At 48.3% G+C, this 27,724-nt stretch overlaps 1 protein-coding gene across 1 annotated transcript in view; it reads right to left on the bottom strand.

Moving 5' to 3' along the window:
* LOC127571380 (FYVE, RhoGEF and PH domain-containing protein 5-like) overlaps positions 1–27,724 on the bottom strand; it is a 165,868-nt gene that overhangs the window by 26,543 nt on the left and 111,601 nt on the right. Inside the window, exons 17-18 of the mRNA XM_052017694.1 lie at positions 6,426–6,528; positions 645–775 (exon numbers count right to left, since the gene is read on the bottom strand). Of these exons, the coding sequence (XP_051873654.1) occupies positions 645–775; positions 6,426–6,528 (234 nt within the window). The remainder of the gene's footprint in view (positions 1–644; positions 776–6,425; positions 6,529–27,724) is intronic.

The raw sequence follows: 27,724 nt of genomic DNA, 5'->3' as shown, positions 1-27,724 counted from the left end.
TACAGCTCTACAAGATGTTGGTGAGAGTATTGTATGCAGTTCCTGGTCACCAGTCCCTAGAAGAATGTGATTAAGCTAGAGAGGCTGCAGAAAATATTCACAGTAATGTTGCTGGTACTAGAGGGTACTACAAGGAGAGATTGGATAAAGGATCTCTTCCTTCTGGGAGCCTGCAGAAGAAGTGCACAGACCTGGGACTGTTTTCCCTGGAGTGTAGGAAGCTGAGGGGTGACCATATGGAGGTTTATAAAATCTTGACGGATTTAGAAAACTAAGTCTTTTCCCAGGGTAGGGGAGTCTGAAACTAGAGGGCATAGGTTTAAGGTGAGAGGAGAAAGATCTGAAGATCTTAAAGGGGACCTAAGGGACAAGTTTTTCATACAGAGGGTGGTGAGTATATGGAACGAGCTGTTAGAGGAAGTGGTAGAGGCGGGTACAATTACAACATTTAAAAGACATTTGGACAGGTACATGGATAGGAAAGGTTGAGGGTTGAGAGGGATGTGGACCAAACACAGGAAACTTGGACTAGCTCTGGTAGATAACATGGTTGGCATGGATGTTGGGCCGAAGAGCCTGTTCCCATGCTGTATGACTCTGTCTCTGTGAATGCCAGTTTTGATTATTCCTGGAGTAACCCTTACCTCCAGCCGAGCCACTTGTTTTGTCCTCTGTTTGCAAGTGTGTGGTGTGTGAAGAATGTTGAACATGGAAGAGAAGCGTCTGGTGGGTGAGTGTGCCAGGGATGGCTGAAGGATCTCTTCCTTCTGGGGACCTGCAGAAGAAGCACACAGAATGGAAAGGTTAGTTGGCTGACCAGTGGGAATGATGGAGGGGAATCTGTTCTTGGATTCCAGTGGAAAGTTAATCTGTTCCCAGATCCTGTTGAAGGAAAATCATTTGATGTATCCTTGTGTTCAGCAATTAATTCAGACATAGAATTAGGCAGCAGAGCAACAAGACCTTCGGCCCAATGCATCCATGCCTCCCGCTGTACGTACCTACACTAATCCCAGTTTCCCCCATTAGGTTCCTGGCCTTCCTATGCCTTGGTGCTTGTTTAGGTGTTGTGAGAGTCTCTGCCTCAACCACCTCTTCAGGCAGCACATTCCAGACTCCAAACATCCTCTGGGCGAAATACATTTCTGCTCAGATCCCCTGTAAAGCTCCTTCCTCTCACCTTAAACCTATGCCTTGTCTTGCACATCTCTGCCATGGGGAAAAGGTTTTTACTATCAACCCTAACCACCCCTCTCATAATTCTTTACACCTCTATCAGGTCCCCCCCTCAGCCTCCGCTCCAGAGAAAATAAACCCAACCTTTCCAGTCACTCATTATAACTGTTATGCCCCAATCCAGGCAACATCCTGGTGAATCTCCTCTGCACCCTCTCCAGTACAATCGCATCCTTCCCATAATGTGGTGACCAGAACTTCACAATATTCCAAGTGCAGTCTAACTGGTGTTTTGTAAAGTTGTAACATTACATCTCTTGTATTCCACACCATGGTCAACAAAGGCAAGCATCCCATATGCCGCCTTCACTACCTTGCCCACCTGTGCTGCCACTTTTGGGGATCTATGGACTTCTACCACAAGGTCCCTCCCCAGGGCCCAACCATTTACTGTGTATATCCTTCCCTTGTTTGCCCTCCCAAAATATAAATTCTTTGATCCCAGTTGAAAGCAAAATCATTCTGAAATCTGGTGGAAAGGGAAATCTGTTGCTGGATCCCAGTTGGAAGAAGAAACTATGTTCATGATCACATCACATTTGCAATACAAACTGGTCCTTGGTCCCAACTGAAACGACCTACTCCAACTTCAGCTTCAAGTTGAATGGGATTACGCTCCTTGGTTCAGTTGGAAGTGAAATTTGGGCAGAGGGTTTGACTGAACTTGAATCCTCTCCCAGTAGAAGGGATCCAGTCACATGCTGGTCTTCAGTGGGTAATCCCCATGTGGTGTCCACACAAGCGGAACCTCCACCCAATTACCCGAGCAAGAGGGGTTTCCAAACCTGGTGATTCCTTGATCTTTGGGGGAAAAGAGTCCCCACACAGGATCTCTGAAGGGAATGAGGGCAAAGTCTATGGATTTATGAAAGGGAAACCACACTGAACCAATCCCCTGAGGTTTGAGGATGTAACTAGTGGGATGATAAGGGAGAACCAGTGGGTGAGGTGTATTTTTTCTGATAGTGCACATGGAATTCTGGTAATATACTGGCCTGGATTGGGAACTGGTTGACAGAGAGTGAAAGTGGGGATAAACACTCCTGTCCTGGGGATCACAGTGAACAGTTGGAGGGACTGTTAGCCCTGGCCATTCATGGTCTGGATGAGGAAACAAAATGTAACATCTCCGTGAATGCAGATGACACAAAGCCAGGGAAAGTGTGAGCTGTGAGAAGGATCAAAAGAGCTTTAATGTGATTTGGGCAAGTTGGATGAATGGCAAATACATGGACAATGCAGTTTAAAGCTCTGCCCCACAAGAGAAAGCAGAGTCCTGAACTATATTCTAGAAGTATTCCAGAATGCCAAAGAAAGGAATGAGGGATATGGGGAGAAGGCGAAGGGGACTCTGGAATGGGTGATCAGCTGTGACTGAGGGGAGTAGTGGTGCAAGGACTGAGAGTCCAACTCCTGCTCCTACTTCCTGCATTCCCATCGCGCTGTCCCAGGCCCCTGGGGTGTGCGCAGCTCTCACTTGGGCTGCTGTGCGCGCAATGCCTGCACTTGGGTCCCAAGGCACGCACAGTCTGTTCTTGGCTCCCCTTTTAAAAATTCAGTGCCACTCAAACCTACTCACCTGTCTGATCCTCACCCACCAACAGAAGTCTCAAGTAGCAGCCCTGCCTAGCTCCTAGTCCAAAGCTTTGAATTCATCGGCTGATTACCTGGGCAATTTGTGGAGTGTGGCAACATTCTGTCTCCATCACACTTTGAGGTCAGGACTCCCAAGAGGAAATTTCTGGGAAGGTGTCTCGCCTCAGCTCCCCTCTAGCCTTTATAATGCCCCTGTGCTCAGAGTCCTTCCTTGGAAATACATCACCCATGCTTCACTAAATCCATGAACAGGACTGTGGGAGCACCTTCACCAGAAGGACAGCAGCAGCTCAAGACAGAAGCTTGTCCCCACCTTCCCAAGGACACTTAGGAATGGACAGTCAGTGCTGCCCTTGCAGTGTTGCCTAGATCCTGAAAATGAAAAAAATGTGGGAGAGTTCAAGAAACACAATTTTCATCTGATTTTAACAAATGGTATCTAGCTATAAACTGAGCCCTGGATGTATAAGTTGGATGGTCCAGGTGCCTGCAATGCTGAAGCAACTACAGGTGAGGATGATAATCGAGTTAATGGCAACACAGGTGGATAGGGTGGTGAAGAAGGCATATGGCACAGTTGCCTTCATAGGTCAGGGTATAGGATATAAGAATTGGGATGTTATATTGCAACTTTATAAAACACTTGGAGTTCTGCGTGTAGTTCAGGTCACCACACTACAGGATGGATGTGGTTGAGCTGGAGAGAGTGCAGAGGAGATTCACCAGGATGTTGCCTGGATTGGAATATTATCGTTATAAGGAGAGACTGGGTTTGTTTTCCCTGAAGCGGAGGAGGCCGACGGGGGGTGGGGTTCTTATAGAGGTATATAAAATTATGAGAGGGTAGATAGAATATTTTTACCATGGTAGAAGCATTTAAATGAAGATGGTGTTGGTTTAAGGGTGTGTGGGCACAGAGACCTGGTTGTATGTATGATCAGTCTTTGAGAGCTGGTTAAGAATGTGGTTCAGAAGATACACATCGAAATCATTGACATGTATTGTGAATAACTGAGGCCCAAGCACCAATCCCTGCAGCAGCCCACTGGTCACTGCCTGCCACTGGGAATAAGATCTGTTTATTCCCACTCTCTGCTTCCTGTCTGTTAACCAGTTCTCAGTCTAGGCCTGTATATCACCCTAGTCCAATGCACTTTCATTTTGCACACTAATCTTTTAAGTGGCACCTCAGACACATTCTGAAAGTCCAAATACATCACATCTACTGGTTCTCCTGTATCAATTCTACAAGTTATATCCACAAACTCCAGTAGATTTGTGGAGCATGATTTCCCTTTCATAAATACATGCTGACTTTGTCCAGTCTGGTTAATGCTTTCCAAGTGCTGTGTCACTTACTGCATCTTTTAAAGCAGATTCCAGCATTCTCCCCTCCACTGATGTTGGGCTTACTGGTCTGAAATTCCCTTTATCTCTCCCTCCTTTTCTAAATAGTGATGGGAATTTACCAACCTCCGTCAGTGGGAACTACTCCAGAGTCCAACCAATTCTGTACAATGACCACCAACCAATATGCTTTTATTTCCAGGGCCACTTCCTTTAATACCCAGGGATGTTGATTATCAGGCCCTGGGCTTTGTCAGTCTTTAGCCAAGCTTGGATTACAGGTTTGGATTCAGAACTGGCTTGCCCATAGAAGACAGACAGTAGGAGTGGAAGGCTGTTATTCTGGCTGGAGGTCTGTGACCAGTGGTATTCAGCAAGGACTGGTGCTGGGACCTCTGTTTGTGATATAGATCAATGATTTTGGATGAAAATGTGGATGGGTGGATTAAGCAAGATTGTGGATGACACCAAGATTGGTGGAGTTGTGGACAGTGTAAAGGTCTATCAAAGAATACAGCGGGATATAGATCAGTTACAGATATGGGCAGAGAAGTGGCAGATGGAGTTTAATTTGGACAAGTGTGAGCTGTTGCACTTTGGGAGGTCAAATGAAAGGATAAAGTATACAGTTAATGGTAGATGACTTAATAGCACTAAGGTACAGAGGGATCTTCAGCTCCAGGTCCATAGTTCACTAAAAGCGGCTATGCAAGTGGATAAATTGGTAAAGAAGGCATTTGGCATACTTGCCTTCATTGGTAGGGGTGTTGAGTATAAGAGTAAGGAAGTCATGCTGCAGCTATATAAAACTTTGGTCAGACCACACTTGGAGTATTCTGTGCAGTTCTGGTCACTCCATTATAGGAAAGATGTGGAGATTGTGGAAAAGGTGCAGAAGAGGTTTACCAGGATGCCACCTGGATTAGATTGTGTGAGCGACAAGGAAGGGTTGGACAAACTTGGGTTGTTCTCCTTAGAGTGTCGGAGGCTGAGGGGAGACCTGACAGAGGTCTCTAAAACTGAGAGCATAGATCAGGTATGTAGACTGTAAGAATCTGTCAAACACCAGGGGACATGCTTTTAAGGTTAGGGAGAGAAGTTTAAGAGGAACATGAGGGGCAAGTTTTTTTTCCACACAGAGTGGTAGGCGCCTGGAATGGGTTACCAGGGTCAGTAGTGGAATCAGGCAGTTTGGTAGAGTTTGAGGCTTTTAGATAGACACATGAATATGAAAGGAATGGAGGGATATGGATGATAGGAGGAGGACATTTTGTATAAATTAGCATCAAGATCAGCACAACATCGTGGGCCAAATGGCCTGTCCACTGCTGTACTGTTCTATGTTCTATTTGCCACCTCTTTGGATCTAATGTTATCCTTAATTTCCTTCCTCAGGACAGATGAGCCATCTGTCCCAACCTACCTTTGTGCCAGACAAGAATGAATAATTTTTGTAATTCGTATATACAGGCCATCCTTTGGCAACAAATGGATTCTGTTTGTACAGAGTCGGCAAGTCTATTTTGTCCGTTGGCCCAAAACGTACACAACTACTTGATGTGGTAACCACGCCTCCAAAGTACTGGAATGAAGGATATCAAAAGTACACAAGACTGTTAAGAAAGAACAATTACTAAAAGTGGGAAGAGAGGAAACTCCTGCCATTCGAAAGAACGAACATTTGTACACAAGTCAGACTTTTGAATTTAGTGATATTATGGGAGCTCATTGGTATGTAGGGGTGTCCATAACCCGGGGACAGCCTGTATATTCTTTACAAAGTAGGTTAGCAATGGATAATATTTAAAGTCTTCCAATCATTCATAGCCAACATGCACCTCGTGGAGAGGGACAGAGTTGTCCAAAGAAGTGTTGTTTTAGATGTAGAGACTGTTCCCTTTGGAGAGTAAGGAGAACCAGGGGACATTGGTGATTTGCATTTAGAAACATTGTCTGTCAGAGTGGTGGGAGATGGCTTCAGTCGTGACTTTCAAGAGGGAGTTGGACCAGTGCTTGGAAGTGCAGGGCCAGTGGGCAAGGGTGTGGAAGTAGGACTGACCGCTCTACTTCTGCTTGGAGCCAGTGTGGAGTCTCCAGGAGCCAAGCAACTCCTCTCAAGCTGTCATACTGTACAATACCAACAGGAAGGGGAATGGAGAAGGAATGAAAGGAAATAAGAAGCAAGAGAAGTGCAGACTGAAGATTGATCAGAGGGCAGCAATACTGTTGTGGAAAGTGTTCATTACCTGTCCTCTTCAGCTCCTTGTGGCACTGGTCACATACCCGGGCCAGCCTGCCCTTCAGGTAGCCAAGTGGATACTTGTTCCTGCAGCACGTTCGACAAACAACCTGTGAGAGAAAGGTACAAGTGTGTGGGTGCCACTGTCCTCTCAACTTCCCACCATTCATTTGACCCCAGCTACAAACGTCCAAGCCGCAGGATGTGCGTCATCTCCAAACTCCATGACCAAAGTTCCAGAAACTTCATAGTGGAATCCCTCCACAGGTGTCAGAAATAATGAGGCATCTGGACAGGTCCTTGAATGAGCAGGGCTTAGGGGGATATGGAATAAATGCAGGCAAGTGGGATTGGTGTAGGTAGACATGATGTGGTGGGTTGAAGGGCCTGTCTCCATCCTGTATAACTCTGACTCTACAACATTATCAAGTCACACCGATAACTGGTATGACTCTCCTCATCTCCACCCAACAGCTGTCTTTGGTGTGGTCTCACTCTTCCACCAATAAGCCAGGGCCACACTTGCCTAGTTATAAGCGGGAGTAGGCCAGTTGGCCCATCAAGCCTGCAGCGCCATTTAATAAGCTCACAGTCAATCTGATTCCAATGTCAGCTCTACATTACGGTCCAGTACAGTAACCTTTCACCCCTTGTCCATAGAACATAGAACAGTACAGCACAATACAGGCCCTTCAGCCTACAATGTTGTGCCGACCTTTAAACCTTGCCTAAGACTACCTAACCCCTTCCTCTATTTTACATATCCCTCTATTTTAAATTCCTCCATATGCTTATCTAGTAATCTCTTGAATTTGACCTGCCTCTACCACTGCACCAGGCAGTGCTTTCCATGCCACAACTACTCTCTGGGTAAAAAACCTTCCTCTGATATCTCCCTTGAACTTCCTACCCATTACTTTAAAGCCATGCCCTCTTGTATTGAGCATTGGTGCCTTGGGAAAGAGGCACTGGCTGTCCACTCTGTCTATTCCTCTTAATATTTTAGGTGTATACCTCTATCATTGTCTCCTTTCATCCTCCTTCTCTCCAAAGAGTAAAGCCCTAGCTCCCTTAGTCTCTCCTCATAATCCATACTCTCCAAACCAGGCAGCATCCTGGTAAATCTCCTCTGCACCCTCTCCAACGCTTCCACATCCTTCCTAAAATGAGGCGACCAGAACTGGACACAGTCCGCTAAGTGTGGTCTAACCAGAGTTTTATACAGCTGCATCATTACCTCGCAGCTCTTAAACTCGATCCCTCAACTTGTGAAAGCTAACACCCCATAAGCTTTCTTAACTACCCTATCCACCTGTGAGGCAACTTTCAGGGATCTGGGGATATGGACCCCCAGATCCCTCTGCTCCTCCACACTACCAAGAATCCTGCCATTAACTTTGTACTCTGCCTTGGAGTTTGTCTTCCAAAGTGTACCACCTTACACATCTCGGTATTGAATTCCATCTGCCACTTCTCAGCCCAGTTCTGCATCCTATCAATGTCCCTCTGCAATCTTTGACAACCCTCTACACTATCCACAACACCACCAACCTTTGTCATCTGCAAGCTAGCCAACCCACCCTTCTACCCCCTCATCCAAGTCACTGATAAAAATCACAAAAAGCAGAAGTCCCAGAACTGATCCCTGTGGGACACCGCTAGTCACATCCCTCCAATCAGAATGCACTCCCTCCACTACAACCCTCTGCTTTCTACAGGCAAGCAAATTTTGAATCCACATGGCCAAGCTTCCCTGGATCCCATGCCCTCTGACCTTCTGAAGAAGCCTACAATGTGGACCCTTGTCAAATGCCTTACTAAAATCCATGTAGACCTCATCTACTGCACTACCCTCACCAATCTGTCTGGTCACCTCCTCAAAGAACAAAATCAGGTTTGTGAGACATGATCTGCCCTTCACAACACCATGTTAGCTGTCCCTGATAAGACCATGATTCTCTAAGTGCCCATAGATCCTATCTCTAAGAATCCTTTCCAACAGCTTGCCCACCACAGACATAAGGCTCACTGGTCTATAATTCCCTGGACTGTCCCTACTACCTTTTTTGAATAAGGGGACAACATTTGCCACCCTCCAATCCTCCGGTACCATTCCTGTGGACAACGAGGACGCAAAGATCCTAGCCAAAGGCTCAGCAATCTCCTCCCTCGCCTCATGGAGCAGCCTGGGGAACATCCCGTCAGGCCCCGGGGACTTATGTCCTAATATTTTCTAACAGCTCCAACACATCCTCTCTTTTGATATCTACATGCTCTTGAACATTAACCTTACCAACACTGTCCTCATCAAGGCCCCTCTCCCTAGTGAATACTAAAGAGGACCTCATCCACTTCCACAGCTTCCAGACATCTTCCCACCTTTATCCCTAATCAGTCCTATCTTTACTCCTATCATCCTTTTGCTCTTCACATAAGTGAAAAATGCCTTGGGGTTTTCCTTAATCCTACTCGCCAAGGTCTTTTCATGGCCCCTTCTTGCTCTCCTCAGCCCCTTCTTAAGTTCCTTCCTTGCTACCCTATATTCCTCATGAGACCTATCTGATCCTTGCTGCCTAAACCTTATGTATGCTGCCTTCTTCCTCCAAACTAGATGTTCCACCTCTCTTATCAACCATGGTTCCTTCACCCTGCCATTCTTTCTATGCCTCACTGGGACAAATTTATCCCTAACATCCTGCAAGACGTCTCTGAACAAGGATCACATCTCCAAGTACATTTCCCTTCAAAAATGTCATCCTAATTTACACTCACAAGTTCTAGCCTTAGCCTCATAATTTGCCCTTCCCCAATTAAATATTTTCCTGTCCTCTGCTCCTATCCTTGTCCATGACAATGCTAAATGTTAGGGAGCGGTGGTCACTGTTCCGGAAATGCTCCTCCACTGAGAGATCTGTCACCTGACCTGGTTCATTACCTAATACTGGATCTAATATAGCATTCCCTCTAGTCAGCCTGTCAACATACTGTGACAGAAATCTATCCCGGACACACTTAACAAACTCTGCCCCGTCTAAACCTTTGGCACTAAGCAGGTGCCAATCAATATTTGGGAAGTTGAAGTCTCCCATGATAACAACGCTGTTATTTTTGCACCTTTCCAAAATCTGCCTCCCGATCTGCTCCTCAATATCCTTGCTGCTACTAGAGTAACTGCTCCTTTCTTGTTCCTAACTTCCACCCATACTGACTCTAGAGAGGATCCTTCTACATTATCCACCCTTTCTGCAGCTGTAATAGTATCCCTGACCAGTAACGCCATCTCTCCTCCTCTTCTTCCCACCCACCCACCCCATCCCTTTTAAAACACTGAAATCCGAAATATTCAGTATCCATTCCCGCCCTGGTGACAGCCAAGTCTCTGCAAGAGCCACAATATCATAGTTCTGTGGCGACTCACCGTCTAGTCGGGCGAACCGGCTCGGCAGTCGGGTCGCGCGGCGTCGGAGCGACGAGGCCCAAGATGGCGGCGGGCCTCGTCTTTCCGAGCGATGGGGAGAACCTGCGCGCGGGGAAGTCCTGATGACGTAGGACCTACGTCATTGCCGGTTTTTTTGGGCGGGAGTTTTCTCCCTTAAAGGGCCCGCGCAAGGCGGGAAAATAAACCAGTTCTGTTTGGCAATCCTCCGAGTCGAGTCTTGTTTTATTCCGCGGTAGCAACCGCTACGTTGGTGACCCCGACGGTCCAAACGGCTTTTGGACCCGCGAAATGGACGACAGCGCAGCAGCCAACGCAGTGGCCCTCAAGCTGCCCACCTTTTGGACACTTCGGCCCAGCGTCTGGTTTGACCAGGCCGAAGCGCAATTCCACCTTCGGCAGATCACCTCCGACTCCACGAAGTACTACCATGTGGTTAGCTCTCTGGACCAGGAGACAGCCGCCCAGGTTGGAGACTTCATCCAGTCGCCTCCGGAGGAAGATAAGTACCCGGCTTTCAAAGACCTTTTGATCCGGACCTTCGGCTTTCAAAGACCTTTTGATCCGGACCTTCTGCTTCATCTGGATGGCCTGGGGGACAGATCCCCATCCGCCCTAATGAATGAGATGCTGGCATTGGCCGAGGGACACAAGCCATGCCTGATGTTCGAACAGGCCTTCCTCGAACAGCTCCCCGATGACATCCACTTGTTGTCAGCTGACGCCGACTTCAGCAACCCCCGTGAGGTGGCCGCCCGGGCAGATGTCCTGTGGAGGGCCAAGCGCGAGAGCGGTTCGTCCGTCAGTCAAATCACCAGGCCGCGAGCCCAACGCGCGCCTCGCCCGGCCCCAGCAACCGAGCAGCCACGCCCCAGGAACGCAGATGACGACACGGGTGACCAGCTGTGCTTCTACCATCAGAGGTGGGGTGCGGAGGCCCGTCGATGCCGCCCACCCTGCAAGTTTCAGGGAAACGCCAGGGCCAGCCGCCGCTGATGGCTACGGCAGCTGGCCGCTGACAGAGCCTCCTCTTCGTTCAGGACCAGAAATCTGGACGGCGTTTCCTCGTTGATACTGGAGCAGAGGTCAGTATTTTGCCCCCGACAGGCCGCGACACTCGTAACAGGCCACCAGGTCCTCTACTCAATGCCGCCAATGGTACAACGATACGGTCTTTCGGCACCCGTACGCTTCAATTACACTTTGGCGGCAGCCGTTTTACCTGGACCTTTACCCTTGCCACCGTCGCCCGACCACTCCTAGGAGCCGATTTCCTTCGGGCCCACAACCTGTTAGTCGACCTGCGAAGGAAGCGGTTAGTTCACTCTAGCACTCTCCGGACCTATCCCCTGGGAGAAATCAGCCCACCAGCCCCGCGCCTGGACTCCATTTCCCTTTCTGGCGACGATTTCGCCAAGCTCCTAGCCGAATTCCCATCGATTTTGGCACCTTCGTTTACAAATTCTAGGCCCACACATGGGGTACGACACCACATCATTACCACAGGGCCACCCCTTCATGCCCGAGCACGACGATTACCTCCAGACAAGCTTCGCCTGGCAAAGGAAGAGTTCCGTCACATGGAGGAGCTGGGGATTGTTCGCAGGTCAGACAGCCCCTGGGCCTCCCCCCCTGCACATGGTCCCCAAAGCCACCGGAGGGTGGAGGCCCTGCGGCGACTACCGCAGGCTGAATGACGCCACCACCCCGGACCGCTATCCCATCCCTCACATCCAGGACTTCGCAGCGAACTTACACGGGGCCCGCATCTTTTCCAAAGTGGACCTCGTTAGGGGAGACCACCAAATCCCGGTCCATCCGGATGACGTCCCCAAAACTGCGATTATCACCCCATTCGGCCTGTTCGAATTCCTTCGGATGCCGTTCGGCCTTAAGAACGCCACACAGACCTTCCAGCGGCTGATGGACGCGGTAGGCCGAGACCTGGACTTGGTGTTCATTTACTTGGACAACATACTGATCGCCAGCCGTAACTGCCAGGAACACCTTTCCCACCTCCGCCAGCTGTATTCCCGCCTCCGCGATTTCGGCCTCACGATTAACCCGTCCAAGTGCCAGTTCGGACTTGACTCTATCGATTTCCTTGGCCACAAAATCACCAGCGACGGGGCAACACCCCTACCCGCCAAGGTGGATGCTATCCGCCATTTTGCCCGCCCCGACACAGTCAAAGGCCTACAGGAATTCCTTGGGATGGTCAACTTTTACCATCGTTTCATCCCTGCAGCAGCCCATATCATGCGCCCTCTGTTCTCGCTGCTGGCTGGTAAGGGCAAGGACATCACCTGGACTGACGAGGCTGCGGCTGCTTTCGTTAAGGCCAAAGACGCCCTGGCAGACGCCACGATGCTGGTACACCCCAGGACTGACGTCCCGACTGCCCTCATGGTAGACGCGTCCAACACCGCGGTGGGTGGGGTACTGGAACAGCTACTCGAAGGCCGCTGGCAACCCTTGGTATTTTTCAGCAAACACCTTAGACCGCCAGAATTGAAGTACAGCGCTTTTGATCGGGAACTTCTAGCGCTGTATCTGGCGGTCCGGCATTTCCGATACTTTCTAGAAGGCAGGCCTTTCACCGCTTTCACCGATCATAAGCCTCTGTCCTTTGCCTTCTCCAAAGTCTCCAATCACTGGCCAGCCCGTCAGCAGAGACAATTATCCTACATTTCCGAGTTCACAACTGACATCCAACATGTCTCCGGAAAGGATAATGTTGTTGCTGATGCACTTTCCAGACCAACCATCCACAACCTATCCTTGGGTGTCGACTACACGGCCCTGGCTGACGCACAGCAAGCCGACGACGAACTGCCCAGCTACAGAACCGCAGTCTCGGGTCTGCAGCTCCGAGATTTCTTGGTTGGTCCAGGTCAGCGGACCCTACTTTGCGACGTTGCGACGGGTCAGCCCCGCCCTATAGTCCCTGCAGCCTGGCGGAGACGCGTTTTTGACTCGGTACATGGGTTGGCGCACCCGTCCATCAGATCTACTGTCCGACTGGTTGCCAGGTGGTTTGTCTGGCATGGCCTGCGCAAACAGGTCAGTGAGTGGGCCAGGACTTGTCCGCACTGCCAGACGTCAAAAATCCAGCGACACACCAAGGTCCCACCACAGCAGTTCGAGCCTACCCGTAGGAGGTTCGACCACATACACGTTGACCTCGTGGGCCCTCTGCCGGTTTCAAGGGGAGCCCAGTACCTCCTTACCATCGTGGACCGGTTCACGAGGTGGCCTGAGGCAACCCCCCTGACTGACATCACAACTGATTCCTGCGCCCGAGCACTGCTCACAACTTGGGTCTCACGTTTTGGCGTTCCGGCCCACATCACTTCAGACAGAGGCACCCAATTCACTTCCAGTCTCTGGGCTGCATTAGCGAACCTGCTAGGGACGCAGCTGCACACCACCACGGCCTACCATCCTCAATCAAATGGGTTGGTGGAACGTTTTCACCGCCATCTAAAATCGGCCTTGATGGCCCGCTTGAAGGGTCCTAACTGGGTTGACGAGCTGCCTTGGGTCCTGCTCGGCATACGCACTGCCCCCAAAGAAGACCTCCGCACTTCGTCAGCTGAGCTTGTATACGGGGCGCCACTAGTTGTCCCCGGGGATTTCATACCTGCCCTTCGGGACCAAGGGGAACAACCCCCAGACTGCACGAGAAGCTTGGCGCCTTGGCCCCGATTCCCACCTCATGGCACGGTCAAGCCCCATCCTGCCAACCCAAGGAACTACGGGACTGTAAGTTTGTTTTCGTTCGCAGGGGCACACCTCGGGCGCCATTGCAACGACCATATGAGGGACCGTTCCGAGTCATACGGAATAACGGATCCACTTTTATTTTGGACATTGGAGGCAGGGAACAGGTTTTCACGGCAGACCGCCTCAAACCGGCCCATTTGGATCTGCAACAGCCTGTCGAGGTTGCCACGCCACGACGCAGAGGCCGCCCCCCTAAGCGGCAGTTGGCACAGCCCACGGACCTTGGGGACTGTCTCGCCGGTTCTGGGGGGGGTTGTGTGGCGACTCACCGTCTAGTCGGGCGAACCGGCTCGGCAGTCGGGTTGCGCGGCGTCGGAGCGACAGGGCCCAAGATGGCGGCGGGCCTCGTCTTTCCGAGCGACGGGGAGAACCCGCGTGCGGGAAAGTCCTGATGACGTAGGATCTACGTCATTGCCGGTTTTTTTGGGCGGGAGTTTTCTCCCTTAAAGGGCCCGCGCAAGGCGGGAAAATAAACCAGTTCTGTTTGGCAATCCTCCGAGTAGAGTCTTGTTTTATTCAGCGGTAGCAACCGCTACAGTTCCATGTATTTATCCAAGCTCTCAGTTCATCACCCTTATTCCTGATGCTTCTTGCATTTAAGTAACTACACTTTAGCCCATCCACCCTGCTACTTTTATACCTTATACTCTGCTTCTCCTTCCTCAAAGCCTCTCTATATGTTAGATCTGGCTCTACTCCATGCACTTCTTCCACTGACCTATCCCTCCGGTTCCCTTTCAAACTAGTTTAAACCCCACTGCCCCCCCACCCCACCCCCAACCACACTAGCAAACCTGCCTGCAAGGATATTGGTCCCCCTCGAGATCAGGTGTAACCCATCCAATCTGTACAGGTCCCACCTTCCTCAGAAGAGACCCCAGTGATCGAAAACTCTAAAAACTTGCCCCCTGCACCAACTCCTCAGCCACTCATTCATCTGCCATCTCCTCCTATTCTTACCTTCACTATCACATGGCACTGGCAGCAATCCTGAGATTGCTACCCTCGAGGTCCTGTTCTTCAGCCTTCTGCCTAGCACCCTTAACTCACTTTTCAGGACCTCATCCCTCTTTCTATCTATGTCGTTGGAACCAACATGTACCATGACTTCTGGCTGCTTTCCCTCCCGCACAAGAATGCTGTGGACCTGATCAGAGACATCCTGGACCCTGGCACCTGGGAGGCAACATACCATCAAGGATTCTCGCTCACTTCTACAGAACCTCCTGTCTGTTCCCCTGACTATTGAGTCCCCTATCACTATTGCCCTCCTCTTCTCCCCCCTTCCCTTCTGAGCAGCAAAACCAGTCCCAGTGCCAGAGACTTGGCTACTGCCACTTGATCCCTGTAGGTCATCCCCCTCAACAGCATCCAAAGGGGAACAGCCTCCAGGGTCCTCTGCTCTGTCTGCTTGTTCCCTTTCTCTTTCTCTCCCCTGACAGTCACCCATCTAGCTGCCTCCTGGACCCTCAAAGTATCTGCTCAAAGTGGGGGGGGGGGGGGGGGTGACTGCCTCCCGATGCACAGCATCTACATAACTCCAGAACCTTCCTACCTCAAGTATTCCGCTTTCACCAACGTTTGAGGAAAAGACTTCCAAAGACTCAACTCTGAGCAGGGATAAAAAGGCCTCCCTTCTGGTTTAAGTGGGCAATCCTAATTTTTTAATAGTGACCCATGGTTGTAGATTCTTCCAAAAAAAGTTTGTCTTCTCCTCACACACCCTCTCAAGACTCCTCAGGGTCTTACACATTTCAATCATCCCCTCCCATCAACTCCAGCAGGTACAAGCCCAGCCTGTTCGTGGGGGGCAACCTGTCCACCCCTGGTACTAATCAGATTAACCTCTGAACTGCTCCCAACACTTCCACAGTCCACCTCCATACATCCATTCAGAGCCAACTGTTTCCTTCTCTCTGCCTCCACTGACTCCTCCTGTCTCCAGACAATCTTTCCTTGCACCTCAGCTACATGCTGTCCCCAGCAATAACTGCCCTGAACATGGCATCTTACATTGTACCCTACATCCCCATTTTTGGGGTACAATCAAGTTACTTGCCTAAAATCCAGTTCTCATCTAATCAGCAAATTATTACCTTGTCTCCTCTCAATTATCAGTCAAGTGATCAAAAACAAGGGGATACAGGTTTAAGGTGAGTGGAAGGAATCTTAAAGGGGATCTGAGGGGTAAGTTCTTAGGGTGGTTGATATCTGGAACATGCTGCCAGAAGAGATGGTGGAACCAGATATAATCACTGTGTATAAGAAGCTTTTAGACAGGCATTTAAATAAGCAAGGTGTAGATGGTCCTAATGCAGACACATAGGATTGGTGTGGGTGGCAAAACATCGACAAAGATGTGGTGGGCCAAAGGGCCTGTTTCTGTGATGTGCGACTCGATGATGGAAGCTGTTGCTGATGGTGCTACCAGATGGTTCATGTTGCCCAGTTCTGGTTTTGCCAGGAGCATTCATCTCCAGACCTTAGCACAGACTTGATTGACTTGGGCCAAAGAGCTTGTCCGGAGGTGAGGTAAGAGTGGCTGCCCTCAACGTCAAGACATAAAGGAAGCCCGGTGAAACTGATGTCAGTGGGCATCAAGGGGAAATCACTCCCCTATTAGAGTCACACCTGATACAAAAGAAGATGATTGTGGTTGGAGGTCAAACATCCAGCCACAGGACATCCCTGCAGGAGTTCCTCAAGGCAGTGTCCTGAGCCCAAGCATCTTTGGCTGCTTCATCAATGACCCTCTTTCCATCAGAAGCTTAGAAGTGGAGATGTTCACTGCACAATATTCAATTCCATTCACATCTCCTCAGTAAATGAAGTAGCCCATGCCACATGCAGCAGGAACTGGATAACATTCCAGACAGTCCAACCACTTTGTCTCGATATTCAATGGCATTACCATCACAACCATCAACATCCTCAGAGTCAGCACTAATCAGAAACTTGACAAGACCACACAAGAGAAGGTTGGGGATCCTGCAGTGAGTGACTCACCTCCTGATACCCCAGAGCCTTCCCACCATCTACAAGGCACAAGACAATACTCTCCGCTTGAATGGAAGTACCATCCAGGACAAATCAACCCAGATATTTGCACCCCATCCACCACCCTAAGCACTCACTGCACAGTGAGTGCAGTGTGTATTGTCTACAAAATGCACTGCAGCTACTTACCCAGGTTTTACTTTGCAGAAAAGATTTACAAAGATGTTTCCAGGACTTGAGGGACTGAGTTAATGGGATAGGTTGTTCAGGCTAGGTCTTTATTCCTTGGAGTGTAGAAGACTGAGCGGTGACCTTAGAGGTGCATAAAATCATGAAGGGCATAGAGGATGAATGTACTCCCTGGTTCTTTTTCCCAGGGTTGTGGAATCAAGAACTAGAGGGCATAGGTATAAGGTGAAAGGGGAAGATTTAAGAGGAACTTGAGGGGCAACCTTTTGTTTTACATAAAGTGTAGTATGTATATGGAATGAGCTGCCAGAGGAAGTGGTTGAGGCAGGTATAATGACAATTTTTAAATGACAGTTAGACAGGAACATGGATAGGAAAGGTTTAGAAGATTATGGGCCAAACACTGGCAAATGGAACTAGCGTTGATAGGCATCTTGATCAGCATGGACCAGTTGGGCTGTATGACTCTATGACAGCACCTCCCAGACACATGGCCACTACATGAAAAAGGACAAGGGCAGTAGCTGCAGGGGAACTCTGTACTCTGTGCAGTTGGTCTTTTAACACCCTCCTTGCCCAAAAACAGCTGTTTTCAATTAACTCTCCATAGTTCCTTCCTAATACTCTCATAATTTTCCCTGCCTCAGTTTCAGATTCTCCTGCAAGGTCCATGCTTATCCTAATTCATAGCTATCTTGTGGAGTTGTGATCACTATTCCCTAAATGCTCCCCCACTGTAAGGTCAGTCACCTGGCTAGACTTATTTCCCAACACTAGGTCCAGTATGGCCCCTCCGCTCGTTGAACTATCTACATACTGATTTACATACTTGGAAGCATCTGACAAATTCTGCCCCATCTAAACCTCTTGCACTAAGGAGATCCCAGTCTATATTAGGGAAGTTGAAGTTACCCATAAGAACAACCCTGTCATTTTTACACCTTTCCCTAATCTGCCTGCATATCTGTTCCTCAATGTCCCGGTGACTATTGGGGGGGGAGGGGGAGTGGTCTGTAGTATAAATCCGTCAGAGTGATTGCACCTTTCTTATTTTTGAGTTCTATCCATATAGACACAGTGGATGAGCCCTCCATTATGTCCCCTCCGAGTGCAGCTGTGATACTGTCCCTGATTAATAATGAAACCGCTCCCCCCCCACCCCACCCCTTCCCTGACTTTTACCTCCCTCTTAATCTTTTCTAAAACATCAAAACCCTGGAACATTAAGCATCCAGTCCTGTCTCTCTCTCTCAACCAAGTCTCTGCGATGGCAACATCACAGAACCATGTACTGATCCATGCTCCAAGTTCACCTCCCTTACTCTTAATACTCCTAATATTAAACTATACACACTTCAACCCATCTGTCCCATCGTGTCTATTACCTTGCTCCTTCCTTACAGTCTTACTGGTTGTGACATCTATCTTCCTCTCAATCTCTCCACTTTCTGACCTGGTACTCTAAAATCCTGATTTTTCCTGAATTATTCCCTTTGACGTTTGCTGAACTCCTTGAATCTATGTTTAGAACCATATAACACTACAGCACAGAAAAACAGGCCATTCAGCCCTTCTAATCTGTGCCAAAACATTATTCAGCTAGTCCCATTTACCTGCATCCAGTCCATAACCCACCAGACCTCTCCCGTCCATGTATGTGTCCAATTTATTCTTAAAACTCAAGAGTGAGCCCACATTTACTACATCAGATGGCAGCCCATTCCACACTCCCACCACTCTTTGAGTGAAGAAGTTCCCCCTAATGTTCCCACTAAACCTTTCCCCTTTCACCCTAAAGCCATGTCCTCTCATGTTTCTCTCTCCTAATCTAGGTGGAAAGAGCCTACTCACATTAACTCTGTCCATACCCCTCAATTTTGTAAACCTCTATCAAATCTCCCCTCATTCTTCTGCACTCCAAGGAATAAAGTCCTAACCTGTTCAATCTTTCCCTGTAACTCAACTCCTGAAAACCCGGCAACATTCTAGTAAATCTCCTCTGCACTCTTTCAATCTTACAAATATACTTCCTATAGTTAGGTGACCAGAACTGCACACAATACTCCAAATTTAGCCTCACCAATGTCTTATACAACCTCACCATAACATCCCAACTCCTATACTCAATACTTTGATTTATGAATGCCAGGATGCAAAAAGCCTTCTTTACAACCCTGTCTACCTGTGACGCCACTTTCAGGGAATTATGTATCTGAACTCCCAGATCCCTTTGTTCCTCTGCACTCCTCAGTGCCCTACCATTTACTGTGTATGTCCTACCTTTATTTGTCCTTCCAAAATGCAACACCTCACACTTGCCTGCATTAAATTCCATCTGCCATTTTCTGGCCCATTTTTCCAGTTGGTCCAGATCCCTCTGCAAGCTTTGAAAGTCTTCCTCGCTGTCCACAACGCCTCCAATCTTAATATTATCAGCAAACTTGCTGATCCAATTTACCACATTATCATCTAGATCATTGATATAGACAACAAACAACAATGGTCCCAGCACAGATCCCTGAGGCACACCACTAGTCACAGGCCTCCAGTCTGAGAAACAATTATCCACTACCACTCTCTGTCTTCTCCCACACAGCCAATTTCAAATCCAGTTTACAACCTCTCCATGGATACCTAGTGTCTGAACCTTCTTAACTAACCTCCCATGTGGGACCATGTCAAAGGCCTTACTAAAGTCCATGTAGACAACATCCACAGCCTTTCCTTCATCTACTTTCTTGGTAACCTCCTCGTAAAACTCCACAAGATTCGTTAAACACAATCTACCATGCACAAAGCCATGCTGACCATCCTTAATAAGCCCTTGGCTGTCCAAATACTTGTAAATCCGATCTCTCAGAACACCTTCCAATAATTTACCCACTACTGATGTGAAGCTCACTGGGCTGTAATTACCTGGTTTACTTTTAGAACCTTTTTTAAACAATGGAACAACATGAGCTACCCTCCAGTTCTCTGGCATCGCACCCGTGGCTAAGGACATTTTAAGTATATCTGCCAGGGCCCCTGCAATTTCTACACTAGTCTCTCTCAAGCACCGAGGAAATATCTTGTCAGGTCCAGGGGATTTATCTACCTTTATTCGCTGTAAGGCAGCAAGCACCTCCTCCTGTTTAATCTCTATATGTTCCATGACACTACTGCTTGTTTCCCTTCCTTCCATATCCACTATGTCAGTTTCCTGAGTAAATACTAATGCAAAAAATGTTTAAGATCTCCCCCATCTCCTGAGGCTCCACACGTAGACGACCACTCTGATCTTCTAGGGTACCAATTTGGTCTTTTACTATCCTTTTACTCTTAATGTGCTTGTAGAAACCCTTCAGGTTTACCTTCACATTATCTGCCAAAGCAACCTCACGTCTTCTTTTTGCCTTCCTGATTTCCTTCTTTATGCCTTCCTGATTTCCTTCTTTAGTATTTTCTTACTTTTTCTATACTCCTCAAGTACTTCATTTGTTCCTAGTTGCCTATGCCTGCTATACACCTCTCTTTTTCTTAACCAGATCACCAATATCCCTTGAAAACCAAAGTTTCCTATGCTTGTTAACTTTGCCTTTAATCCTGGCAGGAACATGCAAACTCTGCACTCTCAAAATTTCACCTTCGAAGGCCTTCCACTTACTGAACATGTCCTTGCCAAAAAACAACTTATCCTAATCCACTCTTCCTAAATCCTTTCTCATTTCCATAAAATTAGCCTTTCTCCAATTTAGAACCTCAACTCAAGGACCAGACCTATCCTTATCCATAATTAACTTGAAACTAATGACATTATGGTCACTGGACCCAAAATGCTCACCTACACATACTTCTGTCACCTGACCTGTCTGGTTCCCCAATAGGAGATCAAGTATTGCATTCTTTCTTGTTGGTACCTCTACATGTTGATTTAGAAAACTTTCCTGAACACATTTGAAAAATTCCAAGCCATCCAGCCCTTTCACAGTATGGGAGTCCCAGTCAATAAACTTCGAGGCTTCATGGGTTTCGCTTCGGAGGACTTCGGAGCAGATAAGTTTTTCTTTTTTATCATTTTTATTAGGGTATTAATTATAAGGGTTAGTTTTTAATAGGATTGTAATTACTAGGGTTAGATTTTTTATAAGGTACTTTTATAAGTGTTTTAAAAGTTTTAAGCGGTAGAGTGGGGGGTGGACTGCGCAGGCGTGGCACGGGCAGTTTGAAAAGCAAACAGACTATACAGCAGGCAGCGTCGGAGTGGGCAGCGGAGTGAGAGGGAGCAGAGTGTTTTGGGCTTTGGCTCAAAGGGCTTCGGCGTAAAGGGGCGAGGAAAGGTAGGTGACTTGAGTCGAGGAAGGAGTATGAGTGCGGTTTCCTGTACTCAGTGTCAGATGTGGGAGTTACCAGAGTCCCCCTGCCTCTGGGAAGGCTACATCTGCGTCCGGTGTGTCGAGCTGCAGCTCCTGAGGGACCGTGTTAGGGAACTGGAGATGCAGCTCGATGACCTTCGTCTGGTCAGGGAGAGTGAGGAGGTGATAGAGAGGAGTTATAGGCAGGTGGTCACACCCGGCCCATCAGAATCAAGCAATTGGGTCACAGTCAGGAGGGGGAAGGGGAAGGGTCAGGTACTAGAGATTACCCCTGTGGCTGTACCCCTTGACAATAAGTACTCTTGTTTGAGTACTGTTGGGGGAGACAGCCTACCTGGGGGAAGCAACAGTGGCAGTGTCTCTGGCACAGAGCCCGGCCCTGTGGCTCAGATGGGTAGGGAAGGAGAGAGAAGGGCACTAGTGATAGGGGACTCTACAGTTAGGTGGACAGCCAAGCAATTCTGTGGACGTAGGAAAGAAACTCGGAAGGTAGTTTGCCTCCCAGGTGCCAGGGTCCGGGATGTTTCGGATCACGTCCAAGATATCCTGAAGGGGGAGGGAGAACAGCCAGAGGTCGTGGTACATATTGGTACCAATAACATAGGTAGGGAAAGGAATGAGGTCCTGAAAAGAGACTATAGAGAATTAGGAAGGAAATTGAGAAGCAGGACCTCAAAGGGAGTAATTTCCATATTACTGCCTGTGCTAAGCGACAGTGGGTATAGGAATAGAATGAGGAGGAGGTTAAATGCGTGGTTGAGGGATTGGAGTAAGGAGCAGGGATTCAGTTTTCTGGATCATTGGGGCCTCCTTTGGGGCAGGTATGACCTGTTCAAAGAGGACGGGTTGCACTTGAATCCCAGGGGGACCAACATACTGGTGGGGAGGTTTGCTAAGGCTACTGGGGAGAGTTTAAACTAGAATTGTTGGGGGGTGGGATCCGTACTGGAGAGACTGGGGAAGAGGTGTTTGGCTCTCAAATAGAGGAAGCTAGGAGTAAGTACCATAGGCAGGTGATAGAGAAGGGAAGTGTTCAGACAGGCTTGAGATGTGTCTATTTTAACGCAAGGAGTATTGTGAACAAGGCAGATGAACTTAGAACTTTGATTGATCGATACTTGGAGCTATGATGTGGTGGCTATTATGGAGACTTGGACGGCTCCAGGGCTGGAATGGTTGATTCAAGTGCCGGGTTTTAGATATTTCAGGAAGGACAGGGAGGGAGGCAAAAGAGGTGGGGGAGTGGCACTGTTGATCAGAGATAGTGTCATGGCTGCGGAAAAGGTGGACGTTGTGGAGGGATTGTCTACGGAGTCTCTGTGGGTGGAGGTTAGGAACAGGAAGGGGTCGATAACTTTACTGGGTGTTTTTTATAGGCCGCCCAATAGTGACAGGGTTATTGAGGAGCAGATAGGGAAGCAGATCCTAGAAAGGTGCGAGAATAACAGAGTTGTTGTGATGGGGGATTTTAATTTCCCAAACATCGAATGGCATCTCCAGACAGTGAGGGGTTTAGATGGGGTGGAGTTTGTTAGGTGTGTTCAGGAAGGGTTCTTGACACAGTATGTAGATAGACCTACAAGAGGAGAGGCTGTGCTTGATTTGATATTGGGAAATGAACCTGGTCAGGTGTCAGATCTCTCAGTGGGTGAACATTTTGGTGATAGTGATCATAATTCTATCTTCTTTACATTAGCACTGGAGAGAGATAGGAACAAACAGACTAGAAAGGCGTTTACTTGGAGTAAAGGGAATTATGAGGCTCTCAGGCAGGAAATTGGAAGATTAAACTGGGAATAGTTGTTGTCTGGGAAAAGCACGGAAGACATGTGGCAAATATTCAGGGGGTATTTGTGTGGAGTTCTGCATAAATATGTTCCGATGAGACAGGGTAGTCACAAGAGGATACAGGAACCGTGGTGTACGAAGACTATAATAAATCTAGTCAAAAAGGAAAAGAAAAGCATACAAAAGGTACAGAGAGCTAGGTAATGTTAGAGATCTGGAAGAGTACAAGGCTAAAAGGAAGGAACTTAAAGAGATTAGGAGAGCCAGAAGGGGACATGAGAAGACCTTGGCGGGCAGGATTAAGGAAAACCCCAAGGCGTTCTACAAGTATGTGAAGAGTAAGAAGATGAGATGCGAAAGGATAGGGCCTATCAAGTGCAGCAGTGGGAAATTGTGTATGGATCCAGAAGAAATAGCGGAGGTACTTAATGAATACTTTACGTCAGTATTCACTACGGAAAAGGATCTAGGGGATTGTAGTGGGGAGATGCAGCAGCCTGAAAAGCTTGAGCATGTAGATATTAGAAAAGGGGTTGTGCTGAAACTTTTGGAAAGCATCAAGTTAGATAAGTCGCCGGGACAGGATGGGATGTACCCCAGGTTGCTGTGGGAGGCGAGGGAGGAGATTGCGGAGCCTCTGACGATGATCTTTGCGTCGTCGATGGAGACGGGAGAGGTTCCGGAAGATTGGAGGGTTGCAGATGTTGTTCCCTTATTCAAGAAGGGGAGTAGGGATAGCCCAAATTTACCTCAGTGTTTGGTAAGCTGATGGAGAAGATCCTGAGAGGCAGGATTTATGAACATTTGGAGAGGTATAATATGATTAGGAATAGTCAGCATGGCTTTGTCAAGGGCAGGACCTGCCTTACGAGCTTGATTGAATTTTTTGAGGATGTGACAAAACACATCGATGAAGGGAGAGCAGTATATGTAGTGTATATGGATTTCAGCAAGGCGTTTGATAAGGTACCCCATGCGAGGCTTATGGAGAAGGTGAGGAGACACGGGGTCCAAGGGGACATTGCAGTGTGGATCCAGAACTGGCCGGCCCACAGAAGGCAAAGAGTGGTTGTTGAAGGGTCGTATTCTGAGTGGAGATCGGTGACCAGTGGTGTACCTCAGGGGTCTGTACTGGGACCCTTACTCTTTGTGATTTTTATAAACGACCTGGATGAGGAAGTGGAGGGGTGGGTTAGTAAGTTTGCGGATGACACGAAGGTTGGGGGTGTTGTGGATAGTTTGGAGGGCTGTCAGAGGTTACAGCAGGACATAGATAGGATGCAAAGTTGGGCTGAAAAGTGGCAGATACAGTTCAACACAGATAAGTGTGAAGTGGTTCATTTTGGTAGGTCAAATATGTTGGCGGAATATAGTATTAATGGTAGGACTCTTGGCAGTGTGGAGGATCAGAGGGATCTTGGGGTCTGAGTCCATAGGACGCTCAAAGCGGCTGTGCAGGTTGACTCTGTGGTTAAGAAGGCATATGGTGTATTGTCCTTCGTCAATCGGGGAATTGAATTTAGGAGTTGAGAGGTATTGTTGCAGCTATATAGGTCCCTGGTCAGACCCCACTTGGAGTATTGTGCTCAGTTCTGGTCGCCTCACTACAGGAAAGATGTGGAAGCCATAGAGAGGGTACAGAGGAGATTTACAAGGATGCTGCCTGGAATGCGGAGCATGCCTTATACAAGCAGGCTGAGGGAACTCGGCCTTTTCTCCTTGGAGAGACAGAGGATGAGGGGGGACCTGATAGAGGTGTATAAGATGATGAGAGGTATTGATCAGGTAGATAGTCAGAGGCTTTTCCCCAGGGCTGAAATAGTGGCCACAAGAGGACATAGGTTTAAGGTGCTGGGGAGTAGATATAGAGGAGATGTCAGGGGTAAGTTTTTTACTCAGACAGTGGTGAGTGCGTGGAATGGGCTGCCGGCAACGGTGGTGGAGGCGGATACGATAGGGTCTTTCAAGAGACTGTTAGATAGGTACATGGAGCTGAATAAAATAGAGGGCTATGGGTAAGCCTAGTAATTTCTAGGGTAGGGACATGTTCGGCACAGCTCTGTGGGCCGAAGGGCCTGAACTGTGCTGTAGTTTTTCTATGTTTCTAATATGTGGAAAGTTAAAATCCCCTACTATTACAACTTTCTGTTTCTTACATCAATCTGCTATCTCTCTACAGATTTGTTCCTCCAATTCTCTCTGACTATTGGATGGTCTATAATACAACCCTATTAGTGTGGTCACACCTTTCCTATTCCTCAGCTCTACCCATATGGCTTCTGTAGACAAGCCCTCCAGGCTGTCCTGTCTCTGCACAGCTGTGATATTTTCCCTGACTAGTAATGCCACTTCTCCCCTTTTCAACTGTCCCCCTCTATCATGTCTGAAACAATGGAACATTAAACTGCCAGTCCTGCCCCTTCTGCAACCAAGTCTCACTAATAGCAATAATGTTGTAATCCCACATGCCAATCCATGCCCTAAACTCATCTGCCTTACCTACAATACTCCTTGCATTGAAATAGATGCACCTGAGAACATTTCTATCACATACAAACCTTTGATTTCTGTCTATACAGGCAGTCCTCGCATGACCTTTATCGTCCTCCACTTCACTATCTGCTCTAACGCTCTTGTTCCCCTCCCTGAAAATCCAGTTTAAACCCACCCACCCCCCCCCCCCCCCCCCCGGCGCAGCACTAACAAACCTACCTGCAAGTATGTTAGTCCCCTTCCAGTTCGGGTGCAAACCATCCTGTCGGAACAGGTCCCACCTTCCCTGGAACAAATCCCAATTGTCCAGAAACTTGAAGCCCTTCCTCTTGCACCATCTCCTTAGCCACATATTTAGCTGCATTATCCTCCTATTTCCAGCCTCACTAGCACGTGGCACGGGTAGCAATCCTGAGATTGCAATCTTGGAGGTCCTGCCCTTCAACTTTGCACCTAATTCTCTAAACTCTCTTTGCAGGACCTCCTCCTCCTTCTTATCCACGTCATTGGTCCCTACATGGACCATGACATCTGGCTGCTCACCCTCCCTCCTGAGAACATCAAGAATTTGATCTGAGGTATCGTGGACCCTGGCACCAGGGAGGCAACAGACCATCCGGGATTCTCGATCTCTCCCACAGAACCTCCTATCTGTCCCCCTAACTATCAAATCCTCTATCACTACTGCTCTCCTCTTTTCCTTCCTTGCTTTCTGAGCTGTGGTTCTAGTCTCGGTGCCAGAGAAGCGACCACCGCAACTTATCCCTAGTAGGTCATTCCCACCAACAGTATCCAAAACAGTACTTATTGTTGATGGGAACAATAAGTTCACAGGGGTACTCTGCTCTGTCTGTCTATACCCCTTCCCTTTCCTGGCAGTCACTCAGCTACCTGCCTCATGACTTCTAGGGGTCACTATTTTCCTGAAACTTCTGTCTATTTCTGCCTCTGCCTCACGAATGCTCCGAAGTTCATCCAGCTCCCAGCTCCAGCTCCAGTTCCCTAACTCGGTTTGTCAGGAGCTGTAGCTGGATGCACCTTTTACAGGTGTAGTCATCAGGGACAAGTGTGCTGTCCCTGACTTCCCACATACTGCATACGGAGCACATGACTGCCCTAACTGCTGCCTTCTTTACCTACTCCTATGTTAATTAAATGAATTAAAGGAACTTACCCGGCCTTACCTCACTGGGAGCAAGCTCGTCCTGAGCCTTTGCTCACCGAAGCCTCTCGAGCCAAAGCCTCAAAGCTCCACTCCTACCCTGAGCCACTCACACACCGACCACTCCTCACTGGCTGCTCCTCTTCAGTTACCCCTCCTTCTATTTGTCCCTGCCAATTATCTCAAGTATTCAATCCCTCTAATCAACCAATCAACACTCTGTTTTAAATATTATGTCCATAGCTGAGAGGGACCCACTGTTCCAACGACTCCCATGCCGATCCTGTAAAAGAAAAGCCTGCGGAAACACACAAGCCTTTCAAACACTCTCACTGTACCTGAGAGGGACCCGCTGCTCCAATGGCTCCGGGGCCGATCCTGTAAAAGAAAAGCCCGCGGAAACACACATGCCATTCTACCATCTCAAGGACCAACTTTGCACAGCAGTTCTCAGAGTGTGTAAAGTCATGCAGCACAGAAACAGGCCCTTCAGCCCACCATGTCCATGCTGACCATCAAGTATCTATCCATAACAGTCTCATTTACCACCTTACCACCACTTGGCCCATAGTCTTCTATGCCTTGGAAATTCAAGTGCTCTTCCAAATACTTCTCAAATGTGTTCAAAGTCTCTGCCTCCAGCACCCCGTCAGGCTGCGCATTCCAGATTCCAACCACCCTCTGGGTGAAACAGTTCTTCCTCAGGTCCCCTCAAAACTTTCTGCTCCTTACCTGAAACCTCTCCCCTCCAGTTATATGCACCTCTGCTATGGGGAAATGTTTCTTACTAAATGATTAACTTTGCCACTCCTAATTTTGTATATCTTAATCAAGTCTTCCCTCAGCATTCAATAAACCTAGCCTTTCCCGTTATTCAAAAAAGGTAGTAGGGATAGTCCAGGGAATTACAGACCAGTGAGCTTTACGTCTGTGGTGGGAAAGCTGTTGGAAAGGATTCTAAGAGATAGGATCTATAAGCATTTAGAGGATCATGGACTGACTAGGGACAGCCAGCATGGCTTTATGAAGGGAAGATCATGTCTCACAAGCCTGATAGGGTTCTTTGAGGAGGTGACCAGGAAGATTGAGATGAGGGTAGT

Source organism: Pristis pectinata, chromosome 6 (assembly GCF_009764475.1).
Source record: "Pristis pectinata isolate sPriPec2 chromosome 6, sPriPec2.1.pri, whole genome shotgun sequence".
NCBI lineage: Eukaryota > Metazoa > Chordata > Chondrichthyes > Rhinopristiformes > Pristidae > Pristis > Pristis pectinata.
Note: the sequence above shows the minus strand (reverse complement) of the source record. Positions and strands in the feature narration are given on the sequence as shown.